General features: G+C 45.2%; 1 protein-coding gene across 6 annotated transcripts in view; it reads right to left on the reverse strand.

Moving 5' to 3' along the window:
- The window catches only part of ECT2 (epithelial cell transforming 2), a 136,633-nt gene that overhangs the window by 71,219 nt on the left and 37,868 nt on the right, over positions 1 to 27,546 (reverse strand). For 4 of the 6 annotated variants that reach the window (XM_069727305.1, XM_069727306.1, XM_069727302.1 and 1 more), the window contains exons 4-9: positions 23,380 to 23,459; positions 23,142 to 23,234; positions 19,856 to 20,038; positions 19,471 to 19,560; positions 18,799 to 18,906; positions 5,727 to 5,800 (exon numbers count right to left, since the gene is read on the reverse strand). In XM_069727305.1, the coding sequence (XP_069583406.1) occupies positions 5,727 to 5,800; positions 18,799 to 18,906; positions 19,471 to 19,560; positions 19,856 to 20,038; positions 23,142 to 23,234; positions 23,380 to 23,459 (628 nt within the window). The remainder of the gene's footprint in view (positions 1 to 5,726; positions 5,801 to 18,798; positions 18,907 to 19,470; positions 19,561 to 19,855; positions 20,039 to 23,141; positions 23,235 to 23,379; positions 23,460 to 27,546) is intronic. The other 2 variants (XM_069727307.1, XM_069727304.1) reach the window with 1 other exon arrangement.

A 27,546-nucleotide genomic window follows, 5' to 3' on the forward strand; every position in this document is an offset into this window, starting at 1 on the left:
AAGAGGAGGGGTGTTTGTCTAATGACATCAAAACTATATAAGGTGTGCTTAATTATTAGGCAACTTCCTTTACTTTGGCAAAATGGGTCAGAAGAGAGATTTGACGGGCTCTTAAAAGTCCAAAATTGTGAGATGTCTTGCAGAGGGATGCAGCAGTGTTGACATTGCCAAACTTTTGAAGCGTGATCACCAAACAATCAAGCGATTCATAGCAAATAGCCAACAGGGTCACAAGAAACGTGTTGGGCAAAAATGGCGCAAAATAACTGCCCATGAATTGAAGAAAATCAAGTGTGAAGCTGCCAAGATGTCATTTGCCACCAGTTTTGCCATATTTCAGAGCTGCAACGTTACTGGAGTATCAAAAAGCATAAGGTGGGCGATACTCAGGGACATGGCCAAGGAAAGGAAGGCTGAAAAACGACCACCTTTGAACAAGAAACATAAGATAAAACGTTAAGACTGGGCCAAGAAATATCTTAAGACTGACTTTTCAAAGGTTTTATGGACTGATGAAATGAGAGTGACTCTTGATGGGCCAGATGGATGGGCGAGAGGCTGGATCAGTAAAGGGCAGAGAGCTCCACTCCGACTCAGCTGCCATCAAGGTGAAGGTGGGATACTGGTATGGGCTGGTATCAAAGATGAACTTGTGGGACCTTTTCGGGTTGAGGATGGAGTGAACCTCAACTCCCAGACCTACTGCCAGTTTTTGGAAGACAACTTCAAGCAGTGGTACAGGAAGAAGTCGGTATCATTCAAGAAAAACATGATTTTCATGCAGGACAATGCTCCATCACATGCCTTCAACTATTCCACAGCGTGGCTGGCCAGTAAAGGTCACAAAGAAGAATAAATAATGACATGGCCCCCTTGTTCACCTGATCTGAACCCCATAGAGAACCTGTGGTCCCTCATGAAATGTGAGATCTACAGGGAGGGAAAACAGTCCACCTCTCGGAACAGTGTTTGGGAGGCTGTGGTGGCTGCTGCACGCAATGTTGATCGTAAACAGATCAAGCAACTGACAGACTATGGATGGAAGACTGTTGAGTGTCATCATAAAGAAAGGTGACTATATTGGCCACTAATTTTTTTGGGGTTTTGTTTTTGCATGTCAAATGTTTATTTCTAAATTTTGTGCAGTGATATTGGTTTACCAGGTGAAAATAAACAAGTGAGATGGGAATATATTTGGTTTTTATTAAGTTGCCTAATAATTCTGCACAGTAATAGTTACCTGCACAAACAGATATCCTCCTCAGATAGCCAAATCTAAAAAAAAAAAAAAAAAAACACTCCAACTTCCAAAAATATTAAGCTTTGATAGTCTTTTGGGTTGATTGAGAACATAGTTGTTGATCAATAAAAAATAATCCTTCAAAATACAACTTGCCTAATAATTCTGCACACAGTGTTTACCTGTGTGTCATCTCCCCTGTATATACTATGTACCTGTAAGTCATCTCCTCCTGTATATAGTGTATACCTGTATGTCATATCTCTCTCTCTATATATATATATATATTATATATATATATATATATATATATATATATATATATATATATATATATATATATATATATATATATATATATATATATATATATATATATATATATATATATATACACATACATATATATATACACACATACACACACACACGTGTCATCTCCTCCTGTATTATACCTCGTTCACACATTATTTGGTCAGCATTTTATACATGGGTCATCTGCTCCTGTATATACCCGTGTCATCTCCCCTGTATAGAGTATATACCTGTATGTCATCTCCTCTTGTATATATACACGTGTCATCTCCTCCTGTATTATGCCACGTTCACACATTATTTGGTCAGCATTTTTACCTCAGTATTTGTAAGCTAAAACTTGGAGTAAAACAAACAGAGGAGAAGTTTATTGGAAACACGTCACCACTTCTGTATTTTTCTCCCACTTGTGGTTTTGGCTTCTAAATACTGAGGTAAAGTATTGACCAAACACTGAACGTGTGAATGTGGCCTGTATAAGCCTCCACCTGCAGCGCCTCACTCCTCTCTATACAGCCTCATACTGCAGCAGCACCTCCCTTCTCTCATTTTCCACCTCACATCTCTATCCATGAGGCTCCTCCCTTTCAATTGACATCATGCCTCACAGGAGCAACTCCATTCTAGACACGACGGAGCTAGATGTGGCCTCTGCCTGCTATGCGAAGTGGGCGTTGCTATGTGGAGTGGGTGTCGCTCGATACACATACACATCACTTTATATATTAGACTAGCTGAAGAGCCCATAGTAACTAACTGTTGTTATTTATAACAAATTACAATGATTATATTGCACATAAAAATTTCACATCATATATTCAGCACTACAGAATTGCAAACACAAATTAAGTAAACGATTACCTGAGTATTGATAGTATTTTATTTTCAACTCATTCAAGAGTCTTGTTAAACATTTTTGGTTTTTCCTTCTGCGCAAATATGAACAGATTATTGGCAGTTCCAACTCTTGAACAGGCCACGTAACATTGACCATGAGAAAAGCATGGAGATTGCAAATCGATCCCTACTACTTTCAAGAACTGTCCCTGAGCCTTGTTAATGGACATTGCAAATGCAAGTGGAAGTGGAAACTGGAGGCATTTAAAATCAAAAGGCAAATCAGATGGAATGAGGGGATTTCTTGGAATCCTTTGGCACATCCTGTTGCAGAGCCGTGTATCTGTATCTTGTGTGATACTGGGCTCCCCCTGCACTCTGTGTCAGAGGGTGGTAAAATAAAGAACTTGACACTCAACTTGGTTGAGTGCCAAGTTCTTTATTTTACTGCACATTGGTTTTGGTAACCTACTTGAGCACCTCACGGTAGTGCCACGTTACACTTCACACTGTGTCAGAGGGTGGTCTGTGTCGGTATGGTAATAAATTATGTTATTTCCAGCTTTACAGAAGAACGATAACACCATAGAAATGATAAAAATAATAGGCCTCAGTTACCACAACTGTCGACAGCAAAACTGTTGCTCATAGCAACCAATCACAGCTCAGCTCAGAACCTGGCAAAGCGCCAGAACTGGAGCATCTAATAAATGTGCCTTTTCTGGAAGGATGCTATTTTTAGGCTGGTTATGGGGAGGAGGGGCAATATACATGGCCCTTTACCACAAAAATAATTTTGCCCCTGATACCCTGAACAGTCGAAAAGAGAAAAGTGACCAGCAAATATTTTTATAGTTATAAAAACATAACATTTATTACATTAAAAAAAAAAATAATTTCAGAAAAAGGTGCTAGAATAAGGAGGTACAGGTAAAAAAAAGTCAATAAGTAGCAGCTAAGTATACAGTGTTATTTGTCTCCACTGAAAACCATGTGTCACCAAGTTAAGGAGGTAAATTACACAAAAATTATCCAATAATCTCTAAAGTGCCTGTGCCCAAATAAGAATTATTAAGGTGCTAATGCTGGTCAGAATCCAATCTATTTAAGAAATATCCCGATTAAAATAAACAAATTAATAAGAAAAGACAAAGTGCAATTCCGGTGTTTTTCATTAATGTGTATACTCATTTATGAAGTGCAGCCCACGATTTATGGGCATATTGAATACTTATGGACAAAGTGTGTTAGTTAATGGCCCTTTACAAGCCTGAGAATACCACCCCCCCGCTGTCTGCTTTAGCAAGGCTGGTTGTCAAAAGTGTGTGTCTCGGGAAGGGGGGGGACCTTTTGCAGTTTTTTTAAATTTAAGTAATTAAAACAGGGTGGGGACCCCTCTACTCTTGATAACCAGCCTTGCTGAAGCTGTCAGCTGAGAGTTGCAGCCCCCAGCTGTTTTTGCCCGACTGGTTAACAAAAATACTGGGGTTTTTTTCCCATTATTTATTTAAAGCGCAGGCACCAGCTGAAGAATACTTTATTCAGCCGCCACCTACTCTTATTAGCGGCAGCAGGCGTCCCATCATCTGACGCTAAAAACTGAAGGTAAACTTTATACCTCCAATCACGGCTGCAGTCTCCTGCTGTCCTTTCACAGCGTGGTAACCACGGCAGTCTGACCGGCGGTAATGATTTTACAGCTGAGCAGAAGTAGTGTTTGTCGTGCTGTGACAGCACATGACAGCATAGCAAACACTGGATGTTTAGGCCCCCAATTAAAGTGAATGGGTTCTGGGTACGGTCCTGGTAACCAAATTTTAACTGATCGGCCTAATCAGTCAGACCCGAACATCCAGGGATCCGTCCATCTTTATCTGACAGGCCTCCTGTCTGAGTAAGATCACTGAACCAGTTCTGAATGATACCTGCATTACACTGAGTAGCAAAAAATGGTTGCACATCCAATTGGAAGTGTGTTTCAAGTGGGGTACCACAAGACTGTCTTGGCCCCAGTGTTGTTCAACATTTTTATAAAAGATCTAGAGAAGGGAACTGAAAATAAACTAATCAAATTTGCAGACAATGCAAAGCTAGGAGGGATAGCGGACACTAGAGAAAAAGAATTCAGAAGGATCTAGATAAATTTGAACAATGGGCAGCGACTAATAGAATGCCATTCTAAGAGGAAATGCAAGATCCTACATATGGGCAAGGAAAACTAAAATTACATCTACAGAATGGGAGAAATAGAACTAAGCAACAACACTTGTGAAAAAGACTTGGGTATACTAATCGATCGCAGACTGCACATGAGTCAACAGTGTGATGTAGCAGCAAAAAAGGCAAACAGTTGTAGGATGTATTAAGAGAAGTATAGTCTAGATCACATGAAATAATTATCCCCTTTTACTCCTCCTTGGTCAGGCCGCATCTGGAATACTGCGTCCAGTTCTGGGCACCACATTTTATAAAACAGACACACACAAAGATACCAGGCTGGCTAGCGGACTGCAAACTATGTCCTACGTGAAACAGTTAAATGATCTCTGAATGTTTTGCTTGCAAAAAAAGAAAGCCAAGAGGAGACATAAGAGCCATCTACAAGTATCTGAAGGGACGTCACAGTGTAGATGGATCACCATTCTCATTTGCACATAGAAACACGATAAGCAATGGAATGAAATTGAAAGGGAGAAGATACAGCTTAGATATTATAAAAAAAACTGACAGTGAGGATGATCGATGAGTGGAACAGGCTGCCACAATAGGTGGCGAGTTCTCCTTCAATGGAAGTCTTCAAAACAGAAGCTATACAGACATCTGTCAGATATTTTAGTGAATCCTTGCATGGAGCAAGGGGTTAGACATTATGACCCTGGAGGTCCCTTACAACTCTTACATTCTATGATAGTATTACGCAATTAACCAGAAAAATGACAGAAAAAAAAAAAAAGAAAAAAAAGAAGTTTAAAAACAATGGTGCCAAAGTATAATACACATATGGTAAGTGATTCAGTATTTTGTGCACAATGACTGTTTAAGAGCATTAAGAACACATCATAAACAAGCTAAATTTACAACTAAAAGTACAATGTGTAAAAAAATTAGTCACTGGAATATGTACAAGCATTGTAGAGTTATTACAATACAAAGTGAACAGTCAGATTTGATAAATCTGACCAGGCTCAGAATGAGAGATCGGACTTCGGTAAGAAAGAGTTAGGCTCCTAATAAATATTAATGAACGAAGTCATTTCATTAGCATTTGGAATTCCACATTTTCATGTATTTAACTACAAGGATACAGAACAGTTCACTAGAAGTCAATACTTACAACTCATTCCTTTTTTCCCATGCCTTTAATATCCAGTCAGCCTTCATGATGGGGGTTCCCAGACTAACCGCAACCTACAACCAAAACAACATTTGTGAAAGACAAGCTCATGTGTTTTGTACTTCTATTAAAAGGGGATTTCCCACTTTTAGAAAAGTGGTCCCCAAACGTATTTTGGCATGTAAAATAAAACCAGGTAAGGCTACTTTCACACTAGCATCGTACGACGCACATCGCAATGCGTCGTTTTGCAGAAAAAACGCATCCTGCAAATTTGTCTGCATGATGCGTTTTTTTCTCCATAGGCTTGTATTAGCGACACATTGCCACACGTCGTGTTGTGGCGGACCGTCAGCACTAAAAAACGTTGCATGTAACTTTTTTTGGTGCGTTGTGTCCGCCAATTCCGACCGCGCATGCGCGGCCGGAACTCCGCCCCCTCCTCCCCGGAGCTCACAATGGGGCAGCGGATGCGCTGTAAAACTGCATCCGCTGCCCCCGTTGTGCTGCGCTTTCACAGCATGCGTTGGTGCGTCGTACAACGCTAGTGTGAAAGTAGCCTAAGATGTAGGCAACTGCAGCTCAATTCAGTAGACTCAAGCAGTGATGCAAGTATAGTCACTACTGTAGCCAAAATAAAGATGGACGCACTGGCAGAAGCCATCAGATCTTGTTATTTTACAGGTTAGAAACCACTTTTCTAAAAAGTAGAAAACCCCTCAAGGGCCAGGAATCTACGTCAACTTAACATCACAGCCATCGTACTCTGCACCAGTGGTAGAAGCAGCTGTAGAATACTTGTTCCAGTATCCACAGCATCATAAAGCATCAAAAACAGACACACTTACAGCTTTAGGTAAAGCTTCTTCAGTTACCTTAAATAGGTTTCTCAACTCCAGTCCTCAAGACCGCACAACAGATCAGGTTTTCAGCATTTCCTAAGTATTGCATAGGCGATGGAATTAATGCTTGAGCAGGTGATGAAATTATCACCTATGCAATACTAAGGAAATCCTGAAAACATGACCTGTTGTGGGGTCTTGAGGACTGGAGTTGAGAAACACTGCTTAAAGGGAATCTGTCACCCCATTTTTTTGATAGGAGATAAATATATCGTTCAATTTAGCGTGAGCTCTGCATTACCACAAACCTTTCATACCCCCTGATTCCCCACCTTTGCTGAGAAAACGGTAATTAATCTTACCGATAATTGTATTTCCAGGAATCCATCCTGACAGCACCATGGAGGACGTCCTTCTTATACACAGTGGGACAGGAAACACGAGAGTTTAAAAGGACCCTCCCCCTTCCACCCTTCAGTGGTTTTCCAAAGTAACACATCTGGATGGATGCAAACAGAAAAATTTATTTTGAACATAACAAGATCAACATCAATGTTACTTCACATAAGTATGATACATGTTTACATTAGGGAGGGAACTATCCGTGCTGTCAGGATGGATTCCTGGAAATACAATTATCGGTAAGGTTAATTACCGTTTTCCAGTTCACCACCTGACAGCACCATGGAGAAGTACCAAAGGAAACTTCCTAGTTCTAGGGTGGGACTACCGCTTGAAGCACTTTCCTGCCAAAAGCTAGCTGAGAAGAAACTACGTCTAATTTGTAGTGTTTTGAAAAAGTGCTAATGTTAGACCAGGATGCTGCATTACAAATCTGATCTACTGAGGCCCCACCTTTTTCGGCCCAAGACGTGGCCATAGCCCTGGATGAATGAGCTTTAAGGCTACCTGGAGGATCTTTTCCCTGTAACTGATAGGCCGTGGTAATAGTGGATCTAATCCACCTGGCAATAGTGGATTTTGATGCCTTCTTTCCCTTATTAGGACCCCCATACAGGACAAAGAGATTACTATCCTGTCTCCAGGCCCTAGTCATGTCCAAGTATTTCAGCACCGTCTCCCTAACATCTAAGTTATGGAAAAAGGCTTCTTTTTGATTTTTAGGAGATTGGCAAAAAGACGGAAGAACGACCTCTTGGTTAATATTTGATATAGAGGCTACCTTGGGGAGAAATCCTGGGTCAAGCCTCAAAACCAACCTATCATCAAATATTTGTAGATAAGGGTTTTTGATGGAAAGGGCCTGAAGCTCCCCCAATCTTTTGGCTGATGTAATGGCTACTAAAAACACTGCTTTTAGGGACAGATTAGCGATATTTATATCCTTATTTATATCAAAGGGCTCTTTGCATAGAACGTTAAGGACTAAATTTAGGTCCCATGGGGGCACAGACTTTCTGATTGGAGGCTTCAGCCTTGAGACTGCTCTAGAAAAACGAGCGATCCAAGGGTGGGCGGCAAGGGAAGAGTCATAAAATACACTGAGGGCTGCAATTTGAACCCTCAGGGTACTTGGTTTGAGCCCGATCCTAAATCCCTGCTGTAGGAAATCAAGAATCTTGGGTATGTTAGGGTGATCAACATCGATTGTTGTGTCTCCACAAAAACTGCAGAATTTTCTCCATGTTCTGAGGTATATTGCTGAAGTCACCGGTTTCCTACTTGCTTGTAGAATCGAAATTACTCCTTCTGAAAGGCCTTTTGCCCTTAGGATCTGCCGCTCAGGATCCATGCTGTTAACCGCAACTTTCCTGGGTTCTGATGGAGGATCGGACCCTGAGAAAGCAAGTCCCCCCTGACTGGAAGATGGTAAGGACTGTCCACTGCCAGCTTCTTCAGAAGAGGAAACCAGCTCCTTCCGGCCCAGAAGGGGACCACCAGGATCACTCGAGCTCTGTCCTTGCAAATTTTCCTGAGTACTCTTGGTACTAATGCGAGAGGGGGAAAGGCATATAGCAGACCCGAGCTCCACGACTGAGAAAGGGCATCCACCGCTGCTGGATTTTCTTGGGGATTTAGGGAGAAGAAGGTCTTTATTTTTGTATTTCTTCTGGTCGCAAAAAGATCCACGGACGGGGTTCCCCAGCGCTGACACAGGGTATCGAAAATTCCGCTGTTCAATTCCCACTCTATGGGCGATAGTTTTTCTCTGCTTAGAAAATCCGCAACCTGGTTCTTTGAGCCTTCTAAGTGGACTGCTGAAATTGAAAGCACCGAACTTTCTGCCCATTCGAAGATCTGATCCGCCAGACGTTGTAATTTCGGATGTCTCGGGCCCCCTTGATGGCGAAGAAAAGCTACCGCCGTCGTGTTGTCCGATAAGATCTTCAGATGTTTGTTTCTTAACAGGGACCGGGCTGCACACAGAACCTTCCAAACCGCCTGTAGCTCTCTGTGGTTTGAGGAATTGTTGCTCTCTTCCGAATTCCACTGTCCCTGGTAACATCTTCCGAGTACCTGGCCGCCCCAACCTTGTTGACTTGCGTCCGTGGTTACCGTGACTGCTGGGGTCTGGATCCATGGGACCCCCACCTGAAGGTTCTCTGACACCATCCACCATCGCAGGGATTCCCTGACTCGATAGGATAGGACAAACTGTCTGTCCAACGTAGACTGTCTTCTGTCCCATGTTGTTAGAACCGCTCTCTGCAATTGACGAGAATGGAATTGGCTCCAGCTGACACATGGGATACAGGCTGTCATCAGGCCTAGGATCTTCATTGCATCTCGTATTGTCACCCGAGCTCTTGCAAACTGTCGAATCTTCTTCACCAAATCTGACCGCCTTCTGTCCGGAAGAAAAGACTTCCTGATGTCTGAGTCTAGAATTATCCCCAGAAACTGACGTCTTGATTTTGGGGTTAAGTGTGATTTCTCCCAGGTTACCACCCAACCTAGTTTCTGCAGTGTGGAGATCACTAACTGAGAATCGATGTTGAGTTGGGATACTGAGTCTGCCACTAACAGGAAATTGTCTAGATATGGTATTATAAAGATATCTTGTTTCCTTAAAAAAGATACGATCTCTATTATGAGCTTTGTAAAAACTCTTGGAGCTGATGCTAGACCAAACGGAAGGCAACGGAACTGATAGTGTAAGACTGAACCGTCTTTCTCTATCGCAAATCTTAGGTATTTTTGATGTTGCAAGGAAATTGGAACGTGATAGTATGCACTTTTTAGATCCAAAGTACACATTACCACGTCCTTCCCTAATAGGGGAATTGTGGATCGAATGGACTCCATCTTGAATCTTTTGTACGATAGCCATTTGTTTAGTGGTTTGAGGTTTATGATAGTTCGGGATTCTCCTGATGGTTTTGTTATAGAGAAAAGACCCGAGTAGTGACCTGTTCCCCTTTGGTGAGGAGGTACGGGAGTTATTGCCTCCATCCGGAGATCCTGAATGTCTGACCACATTGGGGAGACTGAAGAGAGACGGGCGTTGGAGATGAAAAATCTTTCTGGGGGACGAGATACGAACTCTATCCTGTAGCCCCGAGATATAACCTGAAGGACCCACGGATTTGAGGTAATTTTTTCCCATTCCCTCAGGTAATTCAACAACCGACCCCCTATTCTGGTGGCGTCACTTTCTCCGGAACTCAGCTCTAGGATTTGAGGGACCTGGATCTCTATTTCGGTTCCTATTATCCCCCCCTTTCTGGTAACTCCATCTCCCTTGTTTACCCTTACCCCTATAGTCTGATCTCTGACTGTAATAGGGTCTACGAAAGGGCTGGAATTTTTTCTTTTTCTCTTCTGGAAACCCCTTCTTTTCATCAGAAGCTTTTTCCAGAATGTCATCCAATACAGGGCCAAAAACCCGGCCACCCGAAAAGGGAATGGAACATAGTTTGTTCTTAGAGGGAACATCCCCCGACCAGCTTTTTAACCAAATGGCCCTACGGGCTGCATTAGATAGCGATTGCCCTCTGGCTGTGAACCTGACAGATTCTGCCGTAGCATCTGCAAGAAACCCTGTGGCTAGTTTAAGTAAGGGAATAGCACTAATGATAGACTCCCTAGAAGTTTTGGCTGACAATTGATCCTTTAAATCATCAACCCACAGATGCATAGCTCTCGCCACGGATGTCGCCGCAATATTTGTGCGGATCACCGCGGCCGAACTTTCCCAAGCTTTTTTAAGGAGGCCATCTGCCTTTCTGTCCATGGGCTCCTTTAAGTTTGAGGAGTCCTCAAATGGTATGGCAGTTCTCTTAGACACTTTCGCTAATGGGATGTCAATCTTCGGTACATCCTCCCAGTCTTTGACCTCTTCATGGTCAAAGGGAAGACGGAGCCTAAAGTCTCTCGGTATTGATATCCTCTTCTCTGCCTCCTCCCACTCTTCCAAAATCATTGAACTGCGGGAAGAGGTGAAGGAGGGGTCAAAAACTGCAAATTCTGAGCAAAGCCGAGGCTGAACTCGGACTTACCGAATGTGTGCATTAACTGGAAAGACTTTTGAAGTCTGTGACCGAAGTCCCCCGAACATCTCGTCCTGCACGGAAAGAGAGGTCGAAGGTTCCTCAACCTGCATAGCCTGTCTGACCGCTCCCAGTAGTTCGTCAATATCATTGGAAGAGAAAAGATACATTTTCCCCTTCTGAGGGGAATCTCTACACACTTCTTCCTCTTCCTCTATGTCAGATTCTGATTGACTGTTGTCAGAAGATGAATCTGACTCTGTCTCTTCCTAGACCTGCGGAGATCCTGGACCTCAGGCTGGAACTGCTGGGTGGTAGATAGGTTAGATATAGAAGCCTGCACTTCTTCTCTAGCCATCGCTCTCATGCTCGTTATTAGAGAGGCCTGTTCCTCTCCTACAATGCGGGCGGTGCAGGGCTCGCACAGAGGCTTCTGACATAAGGCATTAAGTTTTGAGGCACATATAGGGCATCTCCTGGTTTTACCAGTCTTCTTATCCCCAGATGAAGGACGCCCCTGGAATATATAAAGGGACCACCACTAGTACCTTTAATAGGACTATACAAAGTGCACCTTTAAATGAGGACTCACATGTGCAATGGAATCCTGCTTCCCCGTAGCCTCTATGCTGACCGCTGGTCTGGAGCCTGAATCCATTTTGGCTGCGGTGCCTAGCGCTATCTCACTTACCTTTTATCCTTTGCTTGTGTCCCGGCACTCCTGCAGGAGCGATGAGGAAAGCCGCCCCCCTGCTGCCGCCACAACCCGGAAGTGACGCGGCAGCGGTAAACCGGAAGTCCAACGCGCGCTTACCGCCGACTCCTTCCGGCCTGAACACGTGGAGTCCGGAGTGCTCTGCCGTACCTGCCCCTCCTCCGGACTGTCTGCCAAGGGACCACCCTGCAGAGATCCACGCAGGTACGCTTGGGGTAGCCATCAGAGGTCGAGAGCCCCCACCAGGGGGAAGCGACCTTTTTAGCCAGGAGCAGCGCTAAACCGGCGTCGCTGAGGGACCCAATAAATTGGGTGTCGGCGATACAGAGTTTCGGCCATGGGAAGGAAGAGGCTGAGCCCCCCCGATCCGCACGCTCTGTAGGGACACGATCTCTCGTCGTTCCTATCCACAGTGGGACAGGAAAAACACTGAAGGGTGGAAGGGGGAGGGTCCTTTTAAACTCTCGTGTTTCCTGTCCCACTGTGTATAAGAAGGACGTCCTCCATGGTGCTGTCAGGTGGTGAACTGGAAAATACCTTTGTAATCTCTCCTTCGTCCTATGTAAATAACCCCGTTCTGATGGGCGGGGCCTATTCGCCGTCTCTCCCCCAGCTCCTCGGCATGCTGGACGTAACGAGATCTGTGAATAGCACAGATCCCGTACAATTTCTGCGTGTGCGCATTGAATTGGCCTCTAGCGCCTGCACAGTATGTTTTGACCAACTGTGTGCAAAGCATAAAATAAGGATTTTTTCGGTGAGTACACAAAAAACCCTTTTCTCCGAGCCACTCATTGGGGGACACAGAACCATGGGTGTTATGCTGCTCTCACTAGGAGGCTGACACTAAGTTGAGACAAAAAAAGTTAGCTCCTCCCCTACAGTATACACCCTAATGCTGGCTTCCAGAGACCCAGTTCAGTGTAAAAGCAGTAGGAGATCATTAACAACATATAACATAATATTAGAGTATAACATGTCAGAGTAAGTCAAAAAAGGAACGAGCCATAAGGCTAACAGGGTGGGTGCTGTGTCCCCCAATGAGCGGCTCGGAGAAAAATGATTTTATGGTGAGTACAAAAAAATCCCTATTTCTCCTTTGCCACATTGGGGGACACAGAACCACGGGACGTCCCAAAGCAGTCCCTGGGTGGGGAACAATATAACCAAATAAATCCGTGTATTAAGTGACTATAAATGCGCAACGGCCGCTTGCATAATACGTCTGCCGAGGGCCGCATCCGCAGAAGATTGAGTGGGGACGTTGTAGTGCTTTGTGAAAGTATGCAGGCTGGACCATGTTGCGGCCTTGCAAACCTGCTCTGCTGACGCCTGGTGCCGAATGGCCCAGGAAGCACCTACCGACCGAGTTGAGTGTGCTCTAATCCCCGCCGGGATAGGTCTGCCCCTTACCCGATAAGATTCTTGAATAGCTGATCGGATCCATCTGGCTATCGTGGCTTTAGAAGTGGCTAAACCCTTTCTGTGACCCTCAGGGAGCACAAAGAGGGAGTCCGATTTGCGGAATGGGGCAGTCCTAGAAATGTACCTCCTGAGAGCCCTTACCACGTCCAAGGTGTAAAGGGCCTTTTCAATCCAATGTCTTAGCTGTGGGCAGAAGGAGGGAAGAACGATATCTTCATTAAGGTGGAAGGATGAAACCACCTTGGGAAGAAAAGACGGAGATGGACGTAGGACCACTTTGTCCTGGTGGAAGCAAAGGAAGGGCGCCCGGCAGGACAGGACGGCCATCTCAGACTCACCTGATAGAGGTTACTGCCACAAGGAAAGCGACCATCCAGGAGAGAACAATCAGCGAGACATCTTGCAGAGGTTCAAAAGGAGACTCCTGAAGAACACTCAGGACCAAATTGAGATCCCAGGTCTCTAACGGCATTCTATAGGGGGGTACTACGTGAGAGACACCCTGAACAAAGTCCTGACTTGCAAGTTAGCAGCAATCTTACGTTGGAACAACACGAATAATGCAGAGATCTGACCCTTGAGGGAACTGAGCGCCAGACCGGAATCCAAGCCGGACTGGAGAAATTCCAGAATGGAGGGAATTGAAAAAAACAAAAAACGAGAGGACGTCGTCCACGGAGCCTGCACCATGAGAAGAAGGCTTTCCAGGTGCGGTGATAGATGCAAGCGCTCATCATGGTGACAATGACTTGCTGGGAGAAACCAGCTTGAGTTAGGATCCAGGTTTAAACAGCCAAGCCGTTAAACGTAGGGCCCCTGAGCTCTGGTGGTAGATCGGCCCTTGGCAAAGCAGATCTGGGCGATCTGGTAGCCGCTAGGGAACGTCGGATACGAGTTGAACGAACTCCGCGTACCATGCACGACGTGGCCAATCTGAGGTGACCAAGATCAAAGGACCCCTCCATCTTGATTTTTCGGATTACCTTCGGCAGTAAAGGAAGCGGAGGAAACACGTACGTGAAGTGGAACCGATGCCATGAGGATATCAGTGTGTCCACCCCGATGGCCTGGGGATCCCAAGAAAGTGCTATGAAATTGGGAACTTTTGCATTCAGTCAGGACGCCATCAGATCCACATCCGGAGTCCCCCAGCTAAGGCAAATCTGCTGGAAGACCTCCGGATGGAGTTCCCACTCCCTCGAGGCAAGACCCTGACGGCTGAGAAAATCTGCCGCCCATTCCTCGACACCTTGAATGTGCACTGCAGAAATGGTGGAGCGGTTGTTCTCGGCCCAACGGAGAATGTGGGAGACCTCCCACATCACCGCCTTGCTGCAGGTACCCCCCTGATGGTTTATGTACGCCACAGCTGTGACATTGTCTGATTGAAGTCGAATTGGGTGACCTGCGAGGTGGAAGTGGAAACGTCTCAGGGCAAATCTGATCGCTCGAATCTCCAAAATGTTTAATCGGAAGTCTTGACTCTCAAATCGTCCAACGCCCCTGGGCAGTGTGGTGGCGAAATACTGCTCCCTAACCGAGGAGACTGGCGTCGGTAGTCACCACCAGCCAGTGAATTGGGAGAAAAGATCTCCCCTGGCTGAAAGATGATTCCAAAGTCCACCATTTGAGCGCTTGCCTGATCCACGGGGACAGAGGACATGGCCGATTGAGGGATAAGGGACTCCTGTCCCAACTGTCCAGCAGAGCCTGTTGTAAGGGGCGGAGATGCAGTTGGCCGTCCCGTCCTTTTTTGGAACGACGAAGAGGTGTGAGTAAAAACCTCTGAATCTCTCGTGTTCTGGAACCGGAACAATGACCCCGTTTCGGCGGAGAGATTCGATGGCGCGGTGAAGTGCGCCAGACTGAGCTCCTAAACGTGGGAGATGAGAGAGGAAAAACCGTGCCGGAGGGAAGGCGGAGAATTCTATTTTGTAACCAGAAGACACCAGGTCTCTGACCCATTCGTCGTGGATGACGGAAAGCCAGACATGTTGAAAAGAGAAGCAGGCGTCCGCCTACTTTGGTGGTGTCGACCGGAAAACTCCGAGTCATTGTGAAGTAAATCTGGAAGGCCTGGATCCCCTGGTTCTGGGTTGCCTAGGCTTACCTCGCCAGGACTGATTCGGCCTGTATGAGGGCCGAGGGTCTCCCTCTGTAGGAGATCATTCTGATCTGGACGAGGCTGTGGAGGTGGACCAAAATGGGCTACTGTGAAAGGGCCAAACGCGAAAATGTTGCTGACGCTGAAAAGCAGTTTTAGGCCTGTGTGCAGGAGGAATTTGCTTTTCCCTCCTGTAGCATCGGAAATAAGCTGGTCTAATTTTTCTCCAAACAGATGTCTGCTCTAAAAAAGGCAGAGAAATCAAAGACTTTTTAGAAGAGGAATCTGCATGCCACTCTCGAAGCCATAGTGCTCTCCTTATGGTGACGGCGTTTGAGGCAGCAATTGCAGCACAGTTTGCTGCATCTAAAGACGAATACATCACAGTCTCCAGCCATAGCAATTTGTTTGGCGAGATCCGCCGCCTCAGATGGAAGAGCCTGGTCCTGAATGGATTTTGCAAGGGCATCTGCCCAGAAAACCATTGCTTTTGCGACCCATGCCGCAGCAAAGGAAGGGGATAGAGAGGAACCTGAGGCTTCATATACTGAGCGAGCCAGGGAATCTATTTGGCGTTCTGTGGGATTTTTAATCGAGGCCACATCAGGTATGGAAAAAAGCATTTTGGTAGCCAAACGCGATACCGGAGGATCTACTAGTGGGGGTTCCGTCCAATCTTTGACAAGATCTGCGGAAAAGGGATACTTCGTTTCCAGGGCCTTTATTCCCGTAAAGCGCTTATCCGGTCGCTCCCTGTGTCGCAGGACTATATCTAAAAAATCCGGATGAGAGGCGAACACCCTATGGGATCGCATGGCTCTTTTAAAAGATACCACATGATCCGGAGCCGAATTAGTGTCATCAACCTTTAGCGCGTGATTGACAGCTTCAATGAGGGAATCCAGTCGATTGAAACTCTGGAGAATCCTGGTCCAAGGATGCCTCAGACTCATACTTAGAGTCATGATCTCTGTGAACCCCTGGAGAGGGTGAGCGAGAAGTGGAGGCTGAATGGCGTGGTGAATGCTCAGGAGAGGTAGTGCGGATCTGTTTTTTGGATGTCCGTACCTCCTTCAGGTGACAGCAGCCCCTGCTGGCCGATAATTCCCCTGTAAGGGAGGGGTCTCTAAACCCAGGTAGACGATTGCCCTGCTCCCCAGAGGATGGATTGTGACAGTGACACGGCCCACTCAGGGGGGAGGGGCTAGATACACTGGGGTCGGTAGTGGCGGATGGCTCCTGGCACATTGGGTATCAGAGGCTGAGCAGAGAGGGGAGCTTTGAGGCTGAGGGAGAGGAGCCTGGTAGGTGGTACACAGAGTGAAAAAGGTGGTATGTACCTTTGTAGCCTTTTTAGCCCTTGACTGCCACATGATGTACCCCAATATAAGTAAAAAACACTGCTAGTGGAAGCGATGTGAGGTAAAGCTGCAGGGAAGCACCCAGTGCAGTCTCCTTACCCAGGTCCTGCAATCTGATGATGATGGCGCTGAGTAGGGGAAGACCGGCATCCAGGAGAGACACGTGCAGAAGGCGGCCAGAGCTGCTGTGCAGTGGGGAAAAATGGCTGCCGAGAGCTGGGAGGTGGTCTCGCAAGGAGCAAGAAGCGCCAGGTCTGGAGGCGGAGCCGCAAGAGTGATGCGACCGGTGGGTGGGGCCTATCCGGATGCAGCCCGCACTAGGCCGAAGCTGGGGACTAAATTTATGGCTTCGGCCGGTGCCCACCCACGGACCACCAGGAAAGATGCCGCGGAGCCCTGTGGAGTCCCTGCCACTATGGAGCCCTCCTATGACTGCCGGAAAATGAACCCTTCCGGGTGGCACTTGCCCCAATATGAAGGGAATGGCAGATGCCGCAGGACAGAGCTGTGCCCGGGGTAGTTAGGACGGTGCAGGGTTGGGGGAGCCTCCATCCACCATCCCCTTAAAAGGGGGGTGGAGAGGAACCGTCCGCCTCCTTCCATCATCTGCTTTTTTCAGTGGTGATGCAGTGGGGGCTGCACGGACGCCACGATGGAGAGTGCCTCTGAGCATTCGAGGGTATAACCTGGTGGGTAGGGCAAAATGTCCGGCAATAGGTCTGGCTGCAGAAGAGGATATGTGGAGGTGACACTCCATGTGCTCGTCTGTAAAGGGAGGGAGGAGATTGGTGCCCTTAGGGGCCCGTCGCCTCTAGAATCAGCCCAGGCAGTGGCATCCCACGTCGCAGGAGAGGATATGGAGAGGCGACACTCTCCGTGCTCGCCTGTTTTTGGTTCGGGGAGATCGGAGCCTTGAAAGGTTCCGTCGCCCCTTCATCCGGGTAAAAAAGTTAAATAGTAAAAAATCAAAAAATAAGAAATTCTGGTCTGAATAGCAGACCCTGTGTGCCTCCTACAGACACTAAGCTTGAACTGGGTCTCTGGAAGCCACCATGAGGGTGTATACTGCAGGGGAGGAGCTAACTTTTGTCTCAACTTAGTGTCAGCCTCCTAGCGACAGCAGCATAACACCCATGGTTCTGTGTCTCCCAATGTGGTGAAGGAGAAATCATTATTGCTTTTTACCCTATGCTCTGTGCCCCGGAAGTATTGCTGCGGAAATCTTGTGTTCCTGGACTTTGTATGGAAAGACTTCCGAGGCACAGAAAGTCATGAAAAATGCCGGCGCATGCGCAATGAGTTTTATGCTTTGCCCACTGTTGGGCAATACATACTGCGCACGCACAAGAGGACACTTCAATGCGCAGGAAAACGCCAACACAGTAAAGAAAAATAAATGCGTAGAGCAAGGCAGGAGGTGGGGAAAGACGGCAAATAGGCACCGCCCATTGGACCGGGGTAATTTACATAGGAAAACGAAGAGATTACAAAGGTATTTTCTCAGCAAAGGTGGGGAATATGGAAGGTACTGCGGTAAAGAAGAGCTCACGCTAAATTGAACGATATTTTTATCTCATACCGAAAAAAAAAAGGGTGACAGATTCCCTTTAAGCTACAAGTCTGCAGTCATTCTGTGACTGCATACTTGTGAATCCTTACAACGTGCGCAGTGAGCATTCTCCAGAGGCGGCAGCGAGTAATATGCTTACTTCTGGCCAAACCTGACTAGACTGTTTATGGCCTCACAGGTATTGAGCGAGGCTGCATCCATCTAGTCGAAATGTGAGTGGGAGTAAGCAGATCACACATTTGCTGTCATGTGACCGCTTGCTGCAGGCACTGGAGAACCTTCACAGCAAGCACGTTTTGAGTGTTCACAAATCTGCAGTAAAAGAGTGACTGTAGACTTTTATATTAAGACCACACAACCCCTTTAAGACAAGCTAAATACATATCCTATGCAAGTTAGTTACCATCAGAGACCATCTTTATTTTTTTTTTAAATAACGCGAACATATTCCGCAGCGCTTTACAGTTTTGTCACCGCTTTCTCTGATGGGGCTCACAATCTAGAATCCCCATCAGTATGTCTTTGGAATCATTTTCCTTTTTTTCACCTACAAGTATGAACAGAATTTACTAGAATACCATTTAGAAATGGAAAGGACACACACCCTAAACTTATCTCCATGAGTAGAATTGGCGACTAGATGTGTCACTTTAGAGCTGAAGTCTTTTCGTATGGTTCCTCCCATATGATGGACTAAGGTCACCAGCTTTACCTGAACACAAAAGGTACAGGTTATTAAATGCACAACATAGTACATATACTCATGTCACACAATACTACCAATATGTCATGTTTCTAAACATATTCTTTTAGGAAATCCTGATCATTAGCAGAATTAAAGTGAACCAGTCATCAATTATATGACTGCAGACTAGCTGAGCTGGGCGAGGAGAAGTTGGAGTGGAGCCACGCTTTAGATATGTCCCCGTGTGCCCTGCTCTTAAAAACCTTGCTTTCCTCTGAAACTGCGAAGCACCCTAGAATGAAACAAGGTTCCCTATAATGAGGGAGCCTGTCCCAGATTCAGGTTAGAGCAGTTAGAAAATGGCATAAAACTGATGACATTATCTTTAAAAGCAGCACTCCGGTGACAATTTTTATCCTTTATTCCCTCTGTGTTGAGAGCTGGCCTTAATACAAGGAATGATCAGCGCTACTCCCATCCACACCACGCACAATGAGACTAAACGCCCACGTTGTCTCCTGGGCAGGCCACAGGCCACTTTTCAGTGAGATCCAGCTATTAAGTGTGGGCACGTGACACACCATTTCTTACCAGCTCATCCTTTTTCCTGAATCCAGTGAAGCACAGGACCAGATTCAGCATACTTGCACAATACAAAGGCCGAGAGGTAAATGGCATAGGCTAAAAGTAAAAAAAAAAAAAAAGTGTTAAAGTTCAAGTTTATACTTATAAAGCTAGAACAAGAAGCTGTAACTCAGACAAGAGGAGGATGAGAAAAAAAAAAAAATATATATAACTGAGTAAGGCTAGTTTCACATATCCACGGAGCACTCGTGCACAGATCAGACCAGGACGGTCAGGCATCTTAATAGGAGTACAGTCAGTGTTTCACAGATATATGAAGCCGGCCTAATAAATATACTCCCCAGACTAAAACCAATGCAATAGTTCACAATATCTATAGAAACATCTTTACCTCTCCTTTTTGCGCACAGTACAAGATGATCGGGGGACCCAGCACCCTGCAGTCGGCTTTATACAGATACCGAAAGGACGGGTGCTGGAAATCTGATATAACAAACACGTTCTCAAACTCTGGAGCATCGGCCTCAGCATATTCTTCCACAGACTCGGTTGTGACATAAGGATGCTTGATTTCCTGGGGGGGGTTGAGTCAAGAGGAGAGTTAAAAAAAACAAAACCTTAATACAGCACAAAACAGGGTATATTGGGGGCAAAGGGAATGTAGAGCAGCTGCCCAGAGCACCAATCTGACTGCTTTAGTAACTCTATAATCTCTCCCAACATTGCGGCCCATTTCAGTAGCTCAGCGAGTCCCGTTACATTGAATGTGTTGTGTGATCTGCAGGCACACGAGGAGCTGAGCAGATGGATCTGTAGTCTGGTGGGATGAGGCATTAGATGGCCTCCACACTGCAGTATTCTGGTCAGATTTCATTGGCATTAGAAAGCCAGAACCAGAGTGAAACCTGGACAGCGCCTCTTCTGTGTTTTGGACCTGGAAATACTGATGCACAATACAGACCCGATCTCTGCCGTTTGAAGGAGACCAACTGGAATTTTAAATTAGTCAGACTCCAGCACCTTCTCTCCAAAGCCCAGTACATGGTCCTACCGCACTTAGTGATTGGCAGCCCTCTGTCTGAAGTGCGTCAATGATTAGGACCGCCCCCTTGACTCCCAAGCATATAAAAGCAGTTCCAGCTACTGGAATCATGAAATCTTTTACGACAAAACTACACCAACCTGATTAGATATAACATTTTGTTAAAATTATTAAAGGGTTTGTCCACTGTTCAGACAACCCTTTGTCAATCACTAAGCCCCCCCCCCCACCCCCCCTTACAATTAAACAGCTATACTCTCCTGTGGGGCCGCTTCAGCACCGACAACGCTGGAGGCAATCTCAACAATTCAAGAACTCAATGTGTTCCGGTGTAAATACAGCACGCTCACCAGACATGATTTCAATGTTATTTTTCTACAGATAAGGCTTCTTTCACACTAGCGTCGGAATCTCCCCGTCGCAATGCGTCGGGGAGAGATTCCGACGCTAGCGTTTGCTGCATTGCACAATGGGTGCAGCGGATGCATTTTTCCGGCGCATCCGCTGCCCCATTGTAAGGTGCGGGGAGGTGGGGGCGGAGTTCCGGCCGCGCATGCGCGGTCGGAAAAAGTGGTCCGTCGGGAGAAAAAAACGTTACATGTAGGGTTTTTTTCTCCCGACGGTCCGCAAAAGCACGACGCATCCGTCGCAAGACGGATGCGAAGTGTGCCAATACGTCGCAAATGCGTCGTCAATAGAAGTCTATGGGGAAAAAACGCATCCTGCAAGCACTTTTGAAGGATGCGTTTTTTCTGCAAAACGACGCAGTCAGTGTGAAAGTAGCCTTACTCCTATGTCTGCAGGTAATTAGTGCTACTTGCAGGTTCCATCTGTTTGTTTTCTCTTCCACCTTTTTGATTGACAGCTCTGGCTTCATAGAGCCGGTTAAGGGAAGATAGATGGAAACCAAGCAGGTGGGAACAAGCACTTCAAATGTCCGGCCTCGCCATGATGCACAGAGCGCCTGTACTTGGTTTGAACTATTACTCCATGCTGACTTTACATTATCTTTTTTTTGCCCTCTCTCCCCCACCCCTTATTACATTGGCCACCACCACACACTTCTTCATGGAAGGTAAATCATCAGAGTAAGTAACATTAGTTCACAACATTGATTTCCTGAGGCTAAAAATATATTGCTTCAACTGCATTACCCCCTACAGTACATCTGATGTGTGCAGCCATAATTTTAGGAAGGTTGTATACCTGGTACTTTTGGGACCAAGTTAACCCTTCAGAAATGTTTGGCAGCAAGCATCAGGCACATGCATGCAGAGGCTTGCCAGTCACTGTCAACCACCTGGGAGAACAAGTCACCAGCGCGTCAAGGATCACAATTTCCCCACAAAAATAAACAACTAGCAATTTTCTGACCATGTACAATATAGATATTTTGGAAGTGGAAAGTGTTAAAACAATGGTTATGTTTAATGTACACGAATGGGATTTTTTAAAATTTTCTTTGCAGTATGACATGGGCAAATATAGGGTCCAAGGTATGACAACCTTGATCATTGTAATGGATAGATATTGACTTCTGAGCTTCATTTTTCCCCATTTTCGTGCAAGAATATGATGTTTTAGTGCACATTAAAGAATCCAACATTATCGTTTTGACAGATATGACCTTTCATTTCTTCATATTGTGTATTCAGTAATGCCCTGTAGGCATCAAACCTGGAATAGGCCACAAAAGACTGACTGCGTCATTCAACCCACACTGGAGACAGAAGATCTTCTAATTTGCTGATTACACATGGATGGGCAAATTGTGCTTGCTCGTGTAATAGCCTGGCCAAAGCAGCTGCCAGGGATGAAAGCAAGCGGATGGCAATGAAAGAACTTCAACGAACTTACAGGGGTCACCATCAGTAGCCGGAAAAAAGGGACTTGACCAATAAGAAAACAATGTAAAACTGGCTTTGTTGGGGGCAATTTATCAATAATGCTATAAAATGCCAATATGATGCAGATTCATGAAAATAGTGCACCTCACTACAGACACTACTCCTGCTTAGGCCTCATTCACATGTCAGGGATTCCTATACCCATTATAACTTATGGCACCATTCACATGTCAGTGTTTTTCTGGCATCATGAATGACAAGAGCCAGTAAAAGTCTATGGGTTCGTGAAGCACAAAGATGGCATCAGACAGAGGCTTAACCTGGAGTTCCTGCAAATGATGTAACTGGTCCCCCACCTAACAATTCTAATGTCCATGCCTAGTGTGACATTGGAGTCTTAGGGCCCCAGAAGAAACTGCTACCTCTACACTCCTAACAGGTACGACCCTACTATTGGCAACAAGTTCAGTTTTGATAAATGAGGTCCAATAAGTTTGCACTATACAAAGTAAGGAAGAAAAACAAAAGCATGTTTGTGCCACATAAGAGGAGAAAGACAAAAAAAAAAAAAAAATCATCATCCTGTGGGTGAAAAATATCATCCTTCACCATGGGTAAGAACCAAAGTAATTGACCAAATTACTGGAGAAGCCCAAGAGAAAAATCTCAGCCACGTGTTAAGATTGCAGTGATGAAGCAAAAATAATCCATAATGTTAGTGGAGCCCTTTAAGTGCCAGTCGTGAGGTGCTGCATGCAAGATCAGCTGGTATGAAGAAATAACCATACCATATTCACAATACTTTTTATAAATGATTCTCGGGATTTCTCATGACAGTTTTCCCTTATCTTTATAACTGGAACTTCCATTAGCTTAACAGTCTGTGGAAAGCAAGATTCAGAGAACATTACATAATATATTACTATTAATATTCTTATTAAATATTACAGAATATATATAAGTGTGCAAAGAAAAAAATATATGTAATTATATATATTCTCCATCTTTGAGAGGACCATCCCTTACCTCAAGAGCTTTTAGTAAAGCGTCATTTCTTCCAGCGTCCTGGACTAGAACCACTCTGGTCTCCACCTGCGGCATGTCTTCTGCAAGTATAAAGAAACCACGTCTGAAAAAAGCATCACTAGCTACAAGTAAAGCAAGTCAGTCATTCTTTTATCTGTTCACAAACACTATATTTTTAGATTCTCCATTTTTTTTTGCTAAGTGAAAAGCATATCCTCATTTTAATGTAGAACATTAAATTAAAAAGGAGTGAGGTGAACATTACTGGATTGTGTTTTCTCTGTGTTTATTTGAAGGACAGGAGAAGTGACATTTCCATCAAAGTGGACCAGTCATCAGACTATACTGCTCAATAAAAGTGTGGGAGAGTAATATGGTGATAGATTGGCTATGACAGCCTAATAGCACAAACATACACAAAAAAAATCCCTATAGTGACTGACTGCAGTGTATGCGGACAGCTTGTGGCCAGAAGTCAATACTCACCAAGAAGGCAAAGGGTGTACGATTGTTATTCTTTAGCACAAGATTTCTCTTGAGTATCATTTTGGTTAATAGAACCCACTCTAATCTGCCCTTGCATAGGAGAGAATAGTCAGATCACTATTGAAGTCCATGGAAGATTTAGAAACAACTTAGAATATACTATAGATTATTATTAAACAAGGACAAAAGGAAGTCATTCATGATTGGCAGGGCCAAGAGTGGCATTATTATTATAGATTTTTATAGCACCATTTATTCCATGGCACGTTACACGTGAAAGGGGCAAATATAGACAAGTACAATAGACATGAGCAAAACAAGGCACACACAAGTACAGAAGGAGAGAGGACCCTGCAAGCGAGGACTCACAGTCTACAGGGGATGGGTGAAGATACACTAGGTGAGGGTAGAGCTGGTCGTGCGGCGGTTCAGCAGACTAAGGATCACTGCAGGTTGTAGGCTTGTCGGAAGAGGTAGGCCTTCAGGTTCTTTTTGACGGTTTCCGTGGTAGGCAAGATGTGGTTCGCATCTCGGCTTCAGGAAAATGGCCGCCGCGATCTCCATCTGCGCACGCGCAGCATCCCGCGGCCATTTTCCTGAAGCCCCGGGAAGCCGAGCAGTACCATCTGCGCACGCGCGGCCTCACAAAGATGGCCGCGCCCACCGATAAACGGCTGAATAGCGCAAATTGCGCTCTTTTCCTCCAGCTGCGCAGTGGATTCGCCTGTTGGGCATGCGCAAACCACTACGCCACCAACGGAAAGATATGCAAGATTTGGGGGAAGAAACAGCGATGTCACCACGCCCATCTGACCAGACCAGCCTGGCGAAAACGGCGACTTTGGTAAGGTATTTCAGCAGCATAGGGTGGGGAATCGGGATACACAAAATACACTATTGTAACACACAGTTCAGGCCCTATTTAACAGTATTTTTATCTCATACTGAAAAAACGGGGTGACAGGTTCCCTTTAAAGTGGTCACCGCACATCTAGTTTAGTTCCTTGGGAGGTCTAGTTTCCAAAATGGGGTCACATGTGGGGGAGCTCAAATGTTTAGGCACACAGGGGCTCTCCAAACGCGACATGGTGTCCGCTAACGATTGGAGCTAATTTTTCATTCAAAAGTCAAATGGCACTCCTTCTCTTCCGAGCCTTGCCGTGTGCCCAAACAGTGGTTTACCCCCACATATGAGGTATCAGGGTACTTAGGAGAAATTGCCCAACAAATTTTAGGATCCATATTATCCTGTTACCCATGTGAAAATGAACAAATTGAGACCAAAAGAAATTTTGTGAAAAAAAAAAAAAAAAAAAAAAAGGTTCTTTTTCATTTTTATGGATCAATTTGTGACGTACCTGGGGACTCAAAGTGCTCACTATGCATCTAGATAAGCTCCTTGGGGGGGGGGGGGTCTAGTTTACAAAATGGGGTCACTTGTGGGGCAGCTCCAATATTTGGGCACACATGGGTTCTCCAACCGCGACATGGTGTCCGCTAAAGATTGGAGCAAATTTTTCATTGCAAAAGTCAAATGGCGCTGCCTCCCTTCCGAGCCCTGTCGTGCGCCCAAACAGTGGTTTCCCCCCACATATGGGGTATCGGCGTACTCAGGACAAATTGTACAATAACTTTTGGGGTCCAGTTTCTCTTTTTACCCTTGGTAAAATAAAAAAATTGTTGCTAAAAGATCATTTTTGTGACTAAAAAGTTAAATGTTCATTTTTTCCTTCCATGTTGCTTCTGCTGCTGTGAAGCACCTGAAGGGTTAATAAACTTCTTGAATGTGGTTTTGAGCACCTTGGGGGGTGCAGTTTTTAGAATGGTGTCTATTTTGGGTATTTTCAGCCATATAGACCCCTCAAACTGACTTCAAATGTGAGGTGGTCCCTAAAAAAATAAAAATAAAAAATAAAAATATATGGTTTTGTAAATTTCGTTATAAAAATGAGAAATCGCTGGTCACATTTTAACCCTTATAACTTCCTAGCAAAAATTTTTTTTCCAAAATTGTGCTGATGTAAAGTAGACATGTGGGTAATGTTATTTATTAACTATTTTGTATCACATAACTCTCGTTAAACAGAATAAAAATTCAAAATTGCGAAATTTTCAAAATTTTAGCCAAATTTTTTTTTTTTCCCACAAATAAACCCAAAAATTATCGACCTAAATTTACCACCAACATGAAGACCAATATGTCACAAAAAAAAAAATCTCAGAACCGCGAGGATCTGTGGAAGCGTTCCTGAGTTATTACCTCATAAAGGGACACTGATCAGAATTGCAAAAAAACATCCAGGTCATTAAGGTCAAAATAGGCTGGGTCATGAAGGGGTTAAACAAGGGTCATAAAAAGGGGTGAGGGGTTAAACTGACCACTCAGATACGCATGGAAGACACAAGAGGACTGAAAATACATTTTGGATACAAAGTGATGGGCAGAGCATACCAGAGAGGGACTAAATGCAATTCACAGTTAGGAGCCGGGGATGTGTACATTCAGAGCATACCCTTCAGCATAAGGCTATGCATTGTGTATGTTTCTAAGCCCTTCTCACTGAATCAGATTGGCTCAGCTTTTTTTTAACCATTGTCTCATTTAAAAACACTAAAGTACCTAGTGTATTCTTAGTATCATCCTGGTCTCATGGATCTGCAGACTTTAATAGCACAATCTGATCTCCAAAACTGACGAGTAGTCTATGCTCTTAGTCTCACAGACCAGGTTTTTTTTTTTTTTTTTTTTTTAACCCCTTCGCGACATGCGCCGTACTAGTACTGCGCTGCCGGCACTGCATTTGTGCCAGCAGCAGTACTAGTACGGCGCACCGATCACCGCGGTCTCGCGCTGAGCGCCGCGGTGATCGGGTGCGGGTGTCAGCTGTATATGACAGCTGACACCCCGCAGCAATGCCCACGATCGGCGCTAGCGCCGATCGCGGGCATTTAACCCCTCTGATGACGCTGTAGTGACAGCGGCATAGAGGGGGATCGCGCAGGGACGGGGGCTCCCTGCGCTCTCCCACCAGAGAAACGCGATGAGATCGCGTTGCTCCGGTGATCCGGAAGGAGTCCCCGGATCCAAGATGGCCACGGGACTCCTTCCGGGTCATGAAATGACCTGGCTAGCCGGCACCTGCTGAGAGTTGCTGAGAGCAGGCGCCGGAAAGCCACGGGACAATAGTAGAAAGTAAAAAATAATAAAAAAAAAAAAAATAGAATGTATAAAATAGGGATTTTTGTGTGCACTCACCGTAAAATCCTTTTCTCCGAGCCACTCATTGGGGGACACAGGACCATGGGTGTTATGCTGCTGTCACTAGGAGGCTGACACTAAGCTGAGACAAAAAAAGGTTAGCTCCTCCCCTGCAGTATACACCCTCATGCTGGCTTCCAGAGACCCAGTTCAGTGCAAAAGCAGTAGGAGAATAACAACAAAATATCAAGAAACATTAGAGTATAACATGTCAAAAAACAGTCAAAACCTGAAAAAGGTAACGTGCCGTAAGGCTAACAGGGTGGGTGCTGTGTCCCCCAATGAGTGGCTCGGAGAAAAGGATTTTACGGTGAGTACACACAAAAATCCCTATTTCTCCTTCGCCACATTGGGGGACACAGGACCATGGGACGTCCCAAAGCAGTCCCTGGGAGGGAAACAACACAACCAAATAACTCCGT

This window comes from Ranitomeya imitator, chromosome 5, assembly GCF_032444005.1.
Source record: "Ranitomeya imitator isolate aRanImi1 chromosome 5, aRanImi1.pri, whole genome shotgun sequence".
Lineage (NCBI taxonomy): Eukaryota > Metazoa > Chordata > Amphibia > Anura > Dendrobatidae > Ranitomeya > Ranitomeya imitator.